This window comes from Epinephelus lanceolatus, chromosome 1, assembly GCF_041903045.1.
Source record: "Epinephelus lanceolatus isolate andai-2023 chromosome 1, ASM4190304v1, whole genome shotgun sequence".
Lineage (NCBI taxonomy): Eukaryota > Metazoa > Chordata > Actinopteri > Perciformes > Serranidae > Epinephelus > Epinephelus lanceolatus.
This window is the reverse complement of record NC_135734.1, coordinates 52,481,687-52,498,225: the sequence shown is the minus strand read 5'-3', so window position 1 is coordinate 52,498,225 and position 16,539 is coordinate 52,481,687. Positions and strand designations below refer to the sequence as shown.

The window sequence follows — 16,539 nt, the reverse complement described above, 5'->3', positions numbered from 1 at the left end:
CAAATGTCTGAGGCAGGTTACTCAGCTGTGCCTGAGACAGTTTGTACTGACGGGTTTTAATTTCTAATGTTTTACATTAAAGTCATGTGTCTGAAGTCCTGATCATGTGACTGGATGAATGAGATTGGATTATGCTGCATGAGTTGTGTGAGAGTTTGTAAACTGATGTTTTGATATAGTTTTGCTGCTGTTACACGTCGTCTCTGTTCACTTTAATTCATCAAAAGTTTTGCTTGTTTTTTTCTGCACAAACTGCATAAAATCCAAATAGTAATGAATAAGAAATTATAAATGTGTCAGGAGAGGTCCAGAAGCCTCAGGCTGACACAAACAGACCTCTCCTCAACTTCAGGAGAAAAACAGACAATGACAAACAAAAAGGAAAAAAGCAGATGAAAGAACTAAACTAACATTATACAGAAAATAACAATAAACGATAAATGACAACATCATGAGTTAAATGTAAAGATAATTTCCTGATTAGCTCTTTACAACATGTCCCGTGTGTGTAAGAAATGGACTAATAAGCATTTAAAAACGTAATTCAAAAAGTACTTTGGTGAGAATTTCCAGTGATTTAGCAATTTTCTATTCATTTATTTTTTCATCAACCAAAAAACGAGTTTAATAAACTCGAGAAATTTATTTTCCATCTACTGACACTGGAGCATAGTCCATCATCGTCCCTCCTGCTACTTGATGCAAATATGATGAAATTTAATTTTTAACATTTAATTAGAGCTTATTGACTTTGGATTCTTCGTTTATTTGGAGCCACGAGAGAAAACCATAAGACGTGGTGAGTAACTGACAAACAAATGATGAGGCTGCAGGTGAAGTGCTCCTGTAATTTACTTGATTAATTACTTGATTGTAATTTACTTGATTATTTTAATTTCTTGCTAATTTATGTTTTTTTACCTCACTACGTGTTTCAACACCTTTAGCTAGTAATTCATATTTACATGAACAGTATGCACAGAGTCTATAAGCACATGCTCGTATGGTATGATGCAGTATTACACTACTCATCCACCAAGCAGGAAACAAAGTGTCTCACATTGGCTCTGAACTGAAGAAATACAACATTAAAATGCTCTTACACGTGTTGTGTACATGTGTTGGTGAAATCAGGATATTAAACTGTGAGTAGAGAAGGACTCTGCATAATGAGCACCTTTATAAGTACATTTAACTGTTAATACTTATGTATTTATTTTTACTTCATGGAGTATTTTGAGACTGTTGCATGTCATGAACACTTTACGTTCCATAAACAGAATAAAAACCTAAACTAAATGGTTCATATCACACCATAATGTGTCGTATGCAGCTCTTTATTTTAGAGTTTTTAGAAATGTGCACTTTTTATCAGAACGTCTCCTCTGAAGACATTTTATACTAAATGTGCATTCATTCAGTAACTGTTTCTACAGCAGCGTCTGTTTATGTGAGCGGAGGAGTTAAAGTCGTTAACACATCAATAAACATTTATATCTGCGTACAGCCACATTACAGTGTGTAATAAACCAGTTATTACATGTTTATGCACTGATTATAAATATTAAACAGGAGGGTTGTTACAGCAAAGTGCTGCTGCTGTCTTGAATGTGAGTAGGTGGGTGCAGACTACATCCTGGTTTACCACATATTTTATAAATCAGACTCTGTCCTGGATCACTGGAGTCATATACTGTGTGTTTGAGGTATTTAATCCCTGACATCTGATGTAACAAACACAATCATACAGTACAACACACATATCATCATACTGGCAAATATAATTACTCTCATCTTTTCAAATGGATAACAACGCAGCAATCAGGCTCCATAAAGCCAGCGGCCGTGACTAATGGCTGATTGTAAAGTAGCCACCAGAAGCCAGCGTCCTAATGCAGCAGCATGTGGCAGCTTTATTACAGCAGTAAGAGCTGATGGACTGTTCTGGAGTCAGATTACGGGCATGACGCTGATGTGTGGCCACACACTCGCCGCCTCACATAAAACAGCATTGTTGAAGCTGTCATGTTTATTTTCTACAGCGCCTGTAAAAGCATGTGGGCTGTTTTTAAGGTGGGACACGTCCGTCCATTCATCCTGTTCAGGGTCGCACGGGGCCGGGGATTATCCCAGCATGCACTGGGGGAGAGGCAGGGTGTTCAACACACTCAGACTCACACAGTCACAGTGTGTGTGCGCCTAAATTCTCCTAAAAAGCATGTTTCAGCACTGTGTGTGTGTGTGCATGTGTGTGTGTGTCTGCACACAGACAGTCTCTGTCAGACAACCCTGATCCAGGACCTGCATGCTGTCAGGTGACGGTGCTGAACATCCACCTGGTTTGTCACCACTGATACAGGACAACACGGCTGCCATCCAGATGTGACGACTGTAAACTACTGACCCTGTTAGTTTACCCATTATGCTGCGGTGTGAAACTAAAACCTGTTCTCATTCCCAGGGCATCAAATGCAGACAGTGAGAGTCTCTCTCCATGGGATATTTAAAAATAGCAGCTTTGTGCATTTAGTCCTTCTCAGGCAAGCTCAGGGGTTTAGTGTTGCTGTAGCCCACAGGAAGTGAGGATTAGAATATATGACCTTCACATAATCCGCTCCAAATTAATCTATATTTTTAAAGTCATTACTAAAAGTGTGTGTCATATAAAAACTAAAGTGATGGTCAAAGTTGTCACAGTGAAATTTAAGGTGTGCTGATGGATTCACGTCATCAACTCATGCATTGAGTAACATTACAAGTTAACGTTCCACCTTAAAAGTTGCCGGCAGTCGGCCCAGTGAATGAAGTTATTTTTTTCTCTTTCATTTTATAGTTGTAGTTTACTGATGTATGAACAGAGGTTACATAAAACCAGAGTGAGCGTCCTCTACTGACCAATCAGACTGCAGGGTTTCTAGCTCCACCTTTTAGTACCAGATCTGTGTGCTAGGTACCCCAACAGAGGGGGGACCAAACATGGGGACGCTAAGGAACGCTTCTGTTGGGACCATCCACAACTTTCACTGTGGAGACAGAAACAAAGCGACTGAACCGAACTGAACTGAACTGTACAGCTCGGTGGAAACAGGGCTTCAGAATCCCCGATCAGAGCTAAATGACGACAAAGAGACTCAAAACAGCCTCAGAGAAACTCAGAACAACTAAAAAGAGACAAAGAGATGAGAAAAGTTTTGTGTCTTTCAGTCTTAACTTGTGAAGAGCAGAACACGTCACTCTGCAAGAGTCAGTCAGTCGCCGCTGGGCTGAACTACGTCGTTCAGATCTCAATATTAAAAAGCTTTTAACACATTTTTAAATGAATGTAGTTTTGGGGCACCTGAGGGTTGGGATCCGGATCCGGTTCTTTTTTGGAACCGGTTCCATCACATTTGGAGTAAAGGTTCCTGCAAACGGTTCCTAGATTGTAAAAAAAAAAAACAAACAAAAAAAAACGTCACGTGTATTTCTATTAGAGTGCGGCACGGGCTGCATATTTCTGTCCGAACCCGACTGAGCCCGACATTATTTAATCACTAAAGCACTGAGTTTGTGTCACACAGTTGTCATGGTTACAGGCTGTTTAACAGGCCGGGCGTGCGCCGGGTGCTCAGCGGAGAGGGAGACCTCCGTGTTTGAGACGGGAGCGGGCGGCGGGAGGTCCGATGCTTCCAGCGAGGGGAGAGGGAGAAACAAACAGCCAGTGTGTGTGTGTGTGTGTGTTGTGTTCAGGTGTTGTCACGTAAATAACAGTGCCCAAGCATGAGTGCATATAAGTATTTTTTATTACATTGCTGTGGTTAATTTGAGGTAATAGTGTTACTGTAGAAATCAGAGAATCACTTTCTGTTGTTATATATTCTCAGGGAGATGATACAAGCTCTAAATCTGAAATACACACCACACACAAATGTGTATTTTCATCTAATTGTACTGTGCAACAGTTAGAATAAAGTTTTTGTATTTGTATGATTGCATTTGTGTTTATTATATACTTGTTTAAGTATAGCAAGTATAATGAATATAATGTAGGAATCGGTAAGAGGAATCGGAATCGTTAAAATCCTAACGAGTTCCAAGCCTAAACACAAATCAGATTAGTTTATACTGAACACGTTACTGACAGGTGCAGAATCAACATCTGTCAGAATGTGATTTACCAACATTTTAGAAACAACACTTGTGGATCTGAGTTCAGTTTGGGCTTTCTGGTTTTGTAAAGTGTTTTATAATCAGCCTGAAGTCGCAGCTGTCTCTGTGAAATGACTCAGTGTTTGTCCACAGGCTGACCGTTCTCAACATCACATTTAAATCTGCTCAGCGAGTTTTTCAGATTTCCTGCTGACAAATAAGTAAAACTATATTTCCTAGTGCAGATTAGTTGTTTATAGACACAACATTTAGGAGACATGGTTGAAGATGTTACAACAGATGGTGAGCTCGTCCTCAACACTACATGACGTGGCAACCAATCAGCTACTGGCAGTTTAACCGTGACGCTGTCAGCCTGAGCACCATGACACCTCACACAGGTCTGTAGAGCTCAGAGGAGCCCACACACACACACACACACACACACACACACACACAGGTTCATTACTATGAGACAGAAGTCCAGTTAAATGACTCCAGCGGTGTGTTTGTCACTGTGGGCAGTAAACTGTGTGTCCTCATCTGTTTGTGAGGACTCACACTGAAGCTGAGCGTGTTGATTCATTATCATCTCCACACAGATACAATGAGGGCAGAGATGTGAACCTTCCTTCTGTGGAGCGACAGAGCTCACTGCTGAGATGCCGCGCCGCCACACAGACAGCTGCATGTTTTATTCATGTGTGAAACGCCAAAACACTGATTGGTGTCTGTCCATAACGAGCTGCCACACTCACACACATCAAAGGTCTGTTCTGGCCTCCAGTCGAGAGGTCAAAACTCTGATATCAGATACAAACAGCAAAAATCTAACAGGGACATTTAATGACGACGTGATGTCATCATACAAAACAATACTGACTTCAGTGAAAATCACACAGCTCAGCTGACAGCAGGCAGATCCACGTTTTACCCCCAACATCGACTTGTTTCCCTCCATACTGCAGCCTCTCCTCATCTCAAGTATGAACACTGTTCAGCGGCAGCTGTGAGAAGTGCCTCACCTGCAGTCGCTGACAGAGACACAAAGCTACAAAGAGACGGTAAATGACCACAGTGAGATGCAAACTGAGCCCAGAGAGACGCAAGACAACTACCAAAATACTCAAGATAAAGACATGCAAAAAAATAAATGATGGAATGATGAAAACCACAAAGACACAAACTGACCATCTAAAGACTAAAGCATGGCTACAAAGAGACGCAAATCATTCAACAAGAGATGCAAAGCAACCACAAGGGGAGAGAACAGCTGCAGAGAAAAGTGAAACAATCAAAAAGAAATGCAAGACAAGTTTTGTGTCTCAGTTTTGGACTCTAACTTGTACCCAGCAGAACGCTGCACTCTGCAGCAGAGAGGTGGCTCTGGGTCGAACCCGCCTTCCAGATCTCATCACTAAAAAGCTTAAAAGAATACTGAGACGTGACGGTACAAGTATTACCCTTCTAGTTTCTAATTTCTTTGCAAACAGAGGAAAATACTGATCATTCCTTTGTGCTGATGGTTCAAAGAAACCCTGACCTCCTCTGAGCACCTTTAATATCCATCAGTTTTGGTGAATCTCTGCGTGTCTGAGTCATTAGGGGAGTTTGAGAGAATAAAGCTGTCTGCTGGTGTGTCTTGTCTCCACGCCTGCTGCTCGGAGGGAACAGAGCGAGTCAATCATCCTGAAAGGGCACAGAAGGCGCGTTCATTATGTAATTGAAGGTTTAGTTGGAGGGGGCACAGATGATCCCAGTGTCTCTGTGGTTTGAATTATAATGTGTGAAGGGAGGGAAGTCACGGCAGAGACGAGAGAACAAAGAGTTACAGTGACGACAAATGAGGCGCTGCACCGTTTCATGTCATGAAATATCAGTCAGATAAGTATCAATAATCAGCCTGGGAGGAAGAGAGGAGGAGGAGGAGACGTGTGTGAAGAAGAAGACGAGGTAATATGTTCATTAGTGGTTTCAATCCATACTCTTAATAGAAGAGGTTCATTAGTGGTGAAGGTCCACACTTTCATATCGGGCCACTGATTGCTGTGAGTTATTGACTGTAGCCCGCAGAGACGTGTGAGCTTCTGTTCTAACACCAATGCAGCGATACCTTCCCAGCAGCCTGCACCAGAGCACACCGAGTGTATGCAACAAGTCAATGTGTGATAAATAGAGTTCATTAGAGCTGTGATATTGGCTCTGCCTCCACCTGAGGTCAGTCTGAAGGAATCATCTCCACCTCCGTCTCTCTCCTGCTGTTGGAAATCAGAGGAGCGCTCGTTTTGTTCTCTGCTGGAGGACTGAATGCTCACGTTTTTCCAACTTCACACCATCGCAAAAATCAAACCATTCCTCATTTTCAAGGACCTAGAAAAAGTCATCCATGCTTTCATTCCCACCTGTTTGGACTACTGCAACTCTCTTTACACTGGAATTAATCAGTCATCTCTCTCCCGTTTACAACTGGTACAAAACGCTGCAACTTTTAACCCCTCACTCCACCTCCAGACCCCTCAGCTCGGCTAACCTAGGGCTTTAACTGTTCCACGCACTTATTTCAAACTCAGGGGTGACCGTGCCTTTGCGATCGCAGCGCCCACACTCTGGAACAGCACCCCCCCCTCTGTCAGACTTGTCCCCTCCATCGACTCTTTTAAATCAAAGCTAAAAACGTTCCTGTTTACCAAAGCTTTAGAGTCCTCCTGATGGTGCCTATGTGTTGATCTATGTTGGTTGCTGTTTTTGTTCTGTTCATTATTTCACTTCACGTGTATCTCTTTTATTCATTTTTAACTGTAGGTACAGCACTTTGGTCAGCTTGGGTTGTTTTTGAATGTGCTTTATAAATAAATTTGCCTTGACTCTGTTAACATGGAGCGCTCATCAGCCGGCAGCCAGTTTAAAACCAACAAACTCCAGCGTTCACACAGATGTTCCATCATGTTTCACCCCGTTCCCAAGACTTTATGTAAGTACTGTAAAACAGGCCACACATCATTAAACAAGCTCTTCTCAGGCTCTTACAGATACACAAACTGATGGTGCTCAGGATAAATGTAGAAATGCAGTTTAATCTTTTCTTTGTTTAATCTTATATTCAAAAGCAGAAATGTCCTGACGCTGTTTTTTCCTCAGAGTCTTCAAACATTGGATTTTTTAATAAAAAGATGGTTCTTTTATTATCCTGAGGGAAAATCTCATCTCACTTATTAATTCTGATTTTCAAAAATTCCTTTAATATAAAACAGAGATTTCTGTCTGTTGATTAGTTTTTCACTCATAATCACACATTCAGTTCATCGTTTTACCTTTTGTTTTTTTAAAGCGTCTCGACGCAACCTCAGAAAAATATGTGTAAAATGTTTATTTTCTGTGATACTGCTGTCTGCTTTGAATTTGGATGACGCTAAGTGCTAACAGCTAACTGCTAGCTGCTAACAGCTAAGTGCTAACAGCCACCACTGCAACTAACAAACTCCGCAAATCCATTCAGCAGCTCCACCATCCACAGTCAGACACACACGGCTGATTATTTACTGCTGAATTACAGCTCACAACTCGCACCAACCCAAACATCCTGGTGCAGACTATTTACTGGAGTTTACCAGCCTGTCGCTCATCAGGCATCTGAAGATCATTACAAGCAGAACTGTTCTCAGCGGTCAATGTTCGATAGTCCCTCACTAACATTTATATCACGTCTCTTCAACAAAAATGAAACATACATTTCATCTTAGTTTTTATTATCAGGATCTATTTTTAGCTCGTCGTCGTCTCATCTTCGTCGTGGAAAAAAGGTTGCTGAACAAACATTTTCATCAAAGTTTTTGTCAACAAAATTATCACTGCATAAAATGCAAAAGCAGAACGGGATATGTTGTAGATGTTGCGGGTACTGCATCACCCAGATGTGCCGATCACAGACTTCTTTCTATAATGTAGTCTGTGATGACATCACAAAACCTTTGGATGATATTTTTCTGTTGGCACCCTGCAAAGTGAAGCGCTGTGGATGAATGAAAAATGAAAACAGTTATCTCAGCTGATGACTTATTACATGACACTGCACATGTAACAATGTCACCTGAAATCCTGTTGGTATCAAGTTATATTACTCCACTACTGCTAACACATGATATATTACTGTAATCTATTACCCCTAACACTGGTCAAACTGACATGCCAACAGCACTTACACTGAGTGTTACCTTTCAATAGAGACCATGTGTGTGTGCACGTGCTCAGAGTGGTTCAAGAACAGCTTTCAGTTCACCTTGGGTCTGCCTTGCATGGGCATTTTAGTTAAAGGTTACAGGAGTGAGGTCCAGATGTGCGTGCGGACTCTGACGAGCTGAACGATCAGACGACACTTAGAGAGGCGTCTGTAAAAAATTCACCTAAAACAGTGATTGAGGAGGACAGGACGCAGGGTCAGTGATGCATCTGTCTGTTCATCACAACCCTCACAGGCCGAGGAGCCGAGGTAAAGACGTCCGTCCGTCCACACGTTATTTTATCACCACACACACACACACACACACACACACACACTGACCTGTGCACTTCCTGCTGCTCTCGTCCTTCTTTGACGAGCTCATCAGTTTGCAGTTGAAGTTCTCCTCCCAGTACTCAGCAAACCACACGTTCCTCCTGTTGTTCTCCAGAGTCCGCGACATGAAGTACGCATCGAACCCTGAAAGACAAACAAACAAACAAACAACAGGTCAACACAACAAGAAGAGCCTTGTTCATTAGGACTGTTTAACAGCCAGAGTCAGGCCAGAGCAGAGTGTGACAGCAGCACTCGAGTGTGAACAGACACAACAGATAAGATGTTTCTTAATGTACAAGTGTTGATTTGCTCCGTTTTCATGTCGTTCATCTGACGTCCTCTGATGGACGAGTTCAGCTCTTCAACAGACACAACGGAAACATCATCAGATAAATGACGACGGCCAAGATTCTTCTCTTCTGGACGTTCTCACTGGTGAACATCGCCTTGTGTGTCGCTGCCCAAACACACAGGAAGACAACAGGAAGTGTTGGTCACAAGATGTCTGGCAGGACACGAAGACTCCACAGGAATGAATAAAACCAGAAATAGCTCCACACACATAATAAGCTCTCTGCGCCGATCACAAAGGGCTCAGAGATGTAGAAGGTGGTGTGTAGGTTTCTAATCACATAAGTCCATTAAGAGATTATCGGTAACTATGACAACATGCAGACTTTAAAACAGGTCAGAGGCAACAGAAAATAAAATCATTCAACCTGGAACAAACAAAACAAATTATAAAATGATGTCAGAACAACACATCAGTTTGAATCCAGATGAACACCAACTGTGTGCTGCAGTGTTTCACATCGTCTCTTTGTCTTTTGTCCGCAATTATTATTGTTTCAATAAAAAAAAAACAAAAAGAGCAGCAAACACGAGGGCGCCAGTCAGAAGCAGCCAACAGTAGGGCTCGGCCAAAAGAACAGTTTTTAATATGGCTTCAAAATATGTGATTTCAGGCAAAATAACAGGCAGTGTTGAGCAGCAACGTGTTGCAGTCATGATATTCTTTACAAGTAACGAGTAGTGGAACTAATTACTAATAACATGTCAGTGATATTATCACAGTTACCCCCCAAAAACTAAACATCTGGTGACAACTTTACTTTTGTTATCACATCACTGTTCCCTTGAAATACAACAACCACATCAGCAGATTCATTTTCGTGATCATTGCACAGAGCAGCACGTCACAGAGCAACATGTCGCAGAGCAGCACGTCACAGAGCAGCACGTCACAGAGCAGCACGTCACAGAGCAACACGTCACAAAGCAGCACGTCACAGAGCAGCACGTCACAGAGCAGCACGTCACAGAGCAACACGTCACAAAGCAGCACGTCACAGAGCAGCACGTCACAGAGCAGCACGTCACAGAGCAGCACGTCACAGAGCAACACGTCACAAAGCAGCACGTCACAGAGCAGCACGTCACAGAGCAGCACGTCACAGAGCAACACGTCACAGAGCAGCACGTCACAGAGCAGCACGTCACAGAGCAGCACGTCACAGAGCAGCACGTCACAGAGCAACACGTCACAGAGCAACACGTCACTGAGCAGCACGTCACAGAGCAGCACGTCACTGAGCAGCACGTCACAGAGCAACACGTCACAGAGCAGCACGTCACAGAGCAACACGTCACAGAGCAGCACGTCACAGAGCAGCACGTCACAGAGCAGCACGTCACAGAGCAACACGTCACAAAGCAGCACGTCACAGAGCAGCACGTCACAGAGCAGCACGTCACAGAGCAGCACGTCACAGAGCAGCACGTCACTGAGCAGCACGTCACAGAGCAACACGTCACAGAGCAGCACGTCACAGAGCAGCACGTCACTGAGCAGCACGTCACAAAGCAGCACGTCACTGAGCAGCACGTCACAGAGCAGCACGTCACAGAGCAGCACGTCACAGAGCAACACGTCACAGAGCAACACGTCACAAAGCAGCACGTCACAGAGCAGCACGTCACAGAGCAGCACGTCACAAAGCAGCACGTCACAGAGCAGCACGTCACAGAGCAGCACGTCACAGAGCAACACGTCACTGAGCAGCACGTCACAGAGCAGCACGTCACTGAGCAGCACGTCACTGAGCAACACGTCACAAAGCAGCACGTCACAGAGCAGCACGTCACAGAGCAACACGTCACAGAGCAACACGTCACAAAGCAGCACGTCACAGAGCAGCACGTCACAGAGCAGCACGTCACAAAGCAGCACGTCACAGAGCAGCACGTCACAGAGCAGCACGTCACTGAGCAGCACGTCACAGAGCAGCACGTCACTGAGCAGCACGTCACTGAGCAGCACGTCACAAAGCAGCACGTCACAGAGCAGCACGTCACTGAGCAGCACGTCACAGAGCAGCACGTCACAAAGCAGCACGTCACAGAGCAGCACGTCACTGAGCAGCACGTCACAGAGCAGCACGTCACAGAGCAGCACGTCACAGAGCAGCACGTCACAGAGCAGCACGTCACAAAGCAGCACGTCACAAAGCAGCACGTCACAGAGCAACACGTCACAGAGCAGCACGTCACAAAGCAGCACGTCACAGAGCAGCACGTCACTGAGCAACACGTCACTGAGCAGCACGTCACAGAGCAGCACGTCACAAAGCAGCACGTCACAGAGCAGCACGTCACAGAGCAACACGTCACAGAGCAGCACGTCACAGAGCAGCACGTCACTGAGCAGCACGTCACTGAGCAGCACGTCACAGAGCAACACGTCACAAAGCAGCACGTCACAGAGCAGCACGTCACTGAGCAGCACGTCACAGAGCAGCACGTCACTGAGCAGCACGTCACAGAGCAGCACGTCACAGAGCTTCTTGATGCTAGGTAGCCAGTTAGCACATGAACAACACAATCAGAGCATATTTACCATGCGCCAGTGAACAATAACACAAACCATCAGGAAATGTTTCTGCTGAAGAGAAAAATATTCTGACCTCATACAGCATGTTGGTTTTGGACTTTAGCTCCTCCTCCTTTACTCAACTCACTTCCTGTTTCTGTGCTCCTCACCTGAGCTCAGCTGACAGTGATTTCATTCACCGATTGATCCGTTAAATGAAGGTGATACAACAGATAAAATAACTGAGTAAATATTTGCTGTTACAGCGAGCAGACTGACTGACTGGTTCTGTGAGGATCATATTGACAGGACAGGAGCAGGAGTTTCATCAGAGCTGAACGGATAATGAACAGTTTAAACCCACTCCTCATCAAATCACTTCAGTCTGAATAAATAGATCATATTTCAAAAAATAAAGCATCAGCAATCAAGTCAGATTCATTTCTGTCTCTGCTGACAGCTCCTGCACTCCATCACTCACATCGTCACAACAGTCAGAGGAGGAAATTGAGTTAGAAGAAGAAGAGTCTTTTATCTTAAGAAGTGCTCTTCATCATGTCTCTATTCTCCCTGGAAGGATTGTCTTCAGGATGATAGGCAGCCTCTGATGTCCTTGACACCTCTCATGATGTCACTGACGCATACATTTTAATAATTTCTGACAGGCTAAAATTAGGATCTTGACCTCTATAAGTTTCTCTGCGTGGAGCTCCAAGTCAGCAGAGTGGAGGACGGCCGGAGGATTGTCAGGGAGGACGAGGAGGAGGAGGAGGAGGCGGAGGGTGGTGGGGGTTAAAGGCTCACATGAAAGAGAAAAATAGAAACGACGACAAGAGAATAAAACCTGAAAAGACTCCATTACAGTGAGAGATGTAATTCATAATTCATTCAGAGATGTGATCTGGCTGATAGTGACTCCTCTTCCTCCTCCTCATCCTCCTCTTACCCCTCGTCCTCCTGTAACTGTGGTTTTCAAATTTATTGTAAAAGACTGTCTGATGTTTCTGCTGTGATTATTTTATGTTCTGTGTTGATTTGCTATCAACTCTAATGAACCAATCAGCAGCCACAGAAGCTAAACAACGTGCTGCTGTGGGCGGGGCCACAACAAAATGTGTTCTAGCCACCCAGTCTCACTCAGAAGTTGCCAAAAACCACCGCCTGGAAAAAGTCGTCCTTTCACATCAGCATGATACATGGCTGGTTGACATTTAACAGTGCTCAGCGACATCGGTGGAAACACATCGGTGACAACAGTGAAAGTTAAGGGGCCGGAAGTCTAAGTATGGCAGGCGGGAGGGGTGGGTGACTTTCACCCAGCAGGTCGGTGTTCACTTCCTGTAAGATTCTAAAGACAAAACATCAGTTGGTGGTGTTGTACCGACGTAGTGCTTTTATTTTGAAAGAGACTGTATGCAAACTGTACATTTCCTGTGAAAACAGAAGTGTATTTTGAAAACAGACAATGCATGTAACAGGCTGAAGTTGACACGGCGTCCCAGAACGTCAACAACCAACACACCCAGGGTACCTTGGACGTCATATGTGGACGTGGAAAGTCCATGACCAAACGTGGACATGTGACGAGGTCACAGTGAGGATGATGATGGTTTTAGCCCCCCTTAAAACAACAGTGGTAAAATCATTGTTGAACATCAGCTGATGTTGCTGCAGTGAGATACCTGACCAGGTGCGTTTGTTTATCTCACAGCGTCACTGTCCACATACGGCGTGTGTTCCGTCTGTTGTATTTCCTCCATCATCGAGAATATTCCCACGCTGCTGATTTATTCCCAAGTAAATAATTTTCTTAGACTTTCAAAATAATAGCATATTCTAAAGATGACGATATACACTGATGTTTTCACTTTGCACTGATCATACTGGATTGTTGATCATTTAATCGATATATCGATCCAGATCCCTGTGTAGCACCTTCATTTTTAAAAAGCTCTGCGTGCTCGCTGACGATCTGCTGCTTCTGTGGTTTCTATTGTGTAAACTCTGCAGCTCACAGTCTCTTTGTCGTCTGTGTTTCCTTTCTTGTTGCACTTTATAAATAAAGTTTACTTACTCTATTGTAAACACACACTTTAATTTTACATCCTCTATTTATTCTTTATACCATGGTCTGGGTGAATACTCAATTCTGATTGGCTGCAGGGTGTCTGTTAAAAGGTGTTATAGGACAGCTAAAAAGACGTTCTGGTCAAATTTCCTGATGACAGGTTCTAAATTATTGCGCTGGCTCAACTGCTAGTTTGTAACCATAGCAACGGAGACTCAGAGCAGAGGCAACGGATTACAACGGGCATCATGAGTGATTTTATCGTTTCATTTAATTTGTTTGGTGAATTTGATAAATGTGATGACTGGGATGCAGAAGAAGGAAACTCGTCAGATCATGACTGTTGGTGTGAGCGCAGCCTGCAGGCTTATTGGGCTCCGTCAGCGCAGGAGAGACGAGACTGGAGCAACATGTTGTCGTCTCCAAATGTCCCAACAAGCAGTGCTCAATCTGTCAATCTCCGTCCTTCAAATGCCACTATGATGGACATACCCGTATCACTTTCAAATGCCACTATGATGGACATACCCATATCACTTTCAAATGTCACTATTAATGGTAATGTAGCATTTATTTATCTGTTTTGTTTGTTTTATTTGTTGCAATTAAAAATGATTTTGACTAGCCTACTATTTGGATGTTGGTTATTTGAAACAAATTTTCTTGGGCCTATAAATGAACGCCACTGAATCATGAAAGTAATATCTCAAGTTTTTTTTTTCCACGTCATCCTCTGACCACCAGAGTGTGTAACACACAAGCGGTAAGAAGTGCACTGGCTTTCTGAAATAATCATCTTCTGAATAATATCAGGTAACGTTTAGCCATCATCTCCCTTCTCTTCACTGATCAGAGTCGCTGTCTACGCTGTGGCCACAGCGGGTTTCCATGGCAACGCCTGTGAACTACAGAGATTAAATAGTCCGCTCAGCTGTGGCTTCTGAAAAACTCCTGATTTTAACTGTAAAACACATTAAAGCATAAATAATTGATTTAATATTCATTTCTTTGGTTAGTGACCATGGTGTAAGCGGGTTAATGCCCTTCGCGTCGGACGGTTCACGCCTCCGTGTCGTCCATTAATTCCTGATAATGGACACCTCATCGGGCATTAACCCTTACATATCTCACAGCTCCTTCTGTATATCATTCTGTGTCTGACTCCAGACGTCGCCGCTTTTTAATCGTCTCAGTTCCTCCACTCGGTGCAAAGACAATAAGGTTTAATCTAATCTGATCTAATAATTCCTTTCTTTGTTTCAGACTACCATCTTCCCATGTTCCCTCTGGCAGCTGCAGACGCTCCTGATGTGTACCTGGTTAGGAATCCGTGCTGCCCGCCAGCTCTGCATCTGTCACACATCAGTCACTGAAATTACAGACTCTCTCCAGGAGGAACTCATCATCTCTCTGCGCTGCCTCGCTGATGCAGGCGTCTCTCTTTACTGTATATTCCTTCTGTTAGCGGAGCTTCAACTCGACAGACGGGCAGCATGGAGGCAGGAAGTGGGGCAGCTGCGATGGCGATCTCTCCAGATACTCTGACTGTGCGGGCCGCAGAGGGACAGCTGTGCTGCTAACATCTATTTAAAGATTTCTTTACTGGGGAAGATGAATAATGAAGGTAAACAGATGCATTCAGCTGTTATTTCACACACAGCTTTCAATAACCACAAACAACAGGAGGACACCAAACTCTTATTATGATGTAATGTCATGATTTTAAATCCACCGTACTGATACAGCTGTTACACTCGTCTATATGCGTTTACTCTCCGTGCGCGTTCTCTCCTCAGAGCGACGCAGAACAAATGAACAGACATTAAATAGTGTGACTGAAGGGCAGATTCTTCCTGCGGCATCTCCTCGCAGCTTGAAAGAAAACTAAATTAGAAATGTCCTTGTAATTACTCTTTGGAAAGGAGCATTAGTGAAACAGTACGCAGCGCTTACATTGGAGAAAGTGTGGATTCCACAATAATTGCATCTGGATGTAACCTCAAGGGCGAACACGGTGTTTGATCTTAATTTATATGAATCCCTGATGGGACTTAGCCTACTTTATGGAGCACATAATGTCAGATGTGCGTTTGTCTTCAGGTCCTGAGGAGAAGCTGCAGAATAACAGCCACCCCCACTATTGTTTGATCAACTCTCTGTTGTGAGCACGCTGCACAGAGGAACAGTTTCTCAGTGATTCAGTTTCTCCACCGCCTGCATCAGAGAGGCTTCACATCTGCATCAGCATCCTTGAAACTTACTCACACTGCAACAACCATTATTAATATTATTATTATTATTATTATTATTATTTTTATTGTTATTAATTGCTGCCTGTGAGGCCTCTCCTGAAACTGTCCTCCAAAGAAAAATGAAGCATGAAGGTGTGATCACAACAAATTATTTTTTCATGCAGCGTGATGACAAACAAAAAAAACAGTCGATGCAAAGACACGGACTGATGTGAAACCACGTGTGGCGATGCAAACAGATGTGAAAACACACGATGAAATGTAATTTGCGTGATGATGTGTGTCAGTATTGAGATTTTCTTGACGTCACTGTGATTGGATAGTTTGGTGTAACTCCACCCACAGTACCACCACCTTCTCTTGAGGCAGCCTTTGATACCCTGCTGGCCACACATTTTACTTAACACTTACTTTTTTGTTGTGTAACTCTTAGATCGACCAAATATGACTGTGTTTTCTATCTGTTCTATTTGTAAATTAAAATAAACAGATTTTAGAACAAAAAAACAAAAAGAAAACATGGAGTGTGGTGTGTGTTGCTGCGTTCCAAAAGTTGTTCATCTCAGGGCGAAGACATTGCGCCCTGAAACTATAGGAGCACTTGCACTGTGACAGCGTTGCTCCTGCTTTTGAGCACACCTACTGTGTGTCTCAGCACAGACATTTT

The 16,539-nt window shown here is 43.6% G+C and overlaps 1 protein-coding gene across 2 annotated transcripts in view; it reads right to left on the bottom strand.

The window, feature by feature from the left end:
• grm7 (glutamate metabotropic receptor 7) overlaps positions 1 to 16,539 on the bottom strand; it is a 427,000-nt gene that overhangs the window by 169,850 nt on the left and 240,611 nt on the right. For both annotated transcript variants that reach the window (XM_033626794.2, XM_033626793.2), the window contains exon 5: positions 8,687 to 8,824. In XM_033626794.2, coding sequence (XP_033482685.1) covers positions 8,687 to 8,824 — 138 coding nt within the window. The remainder of the gene's footprint in view (positions 1 to 8,686; positions 8,825 to 16,539) is intronic.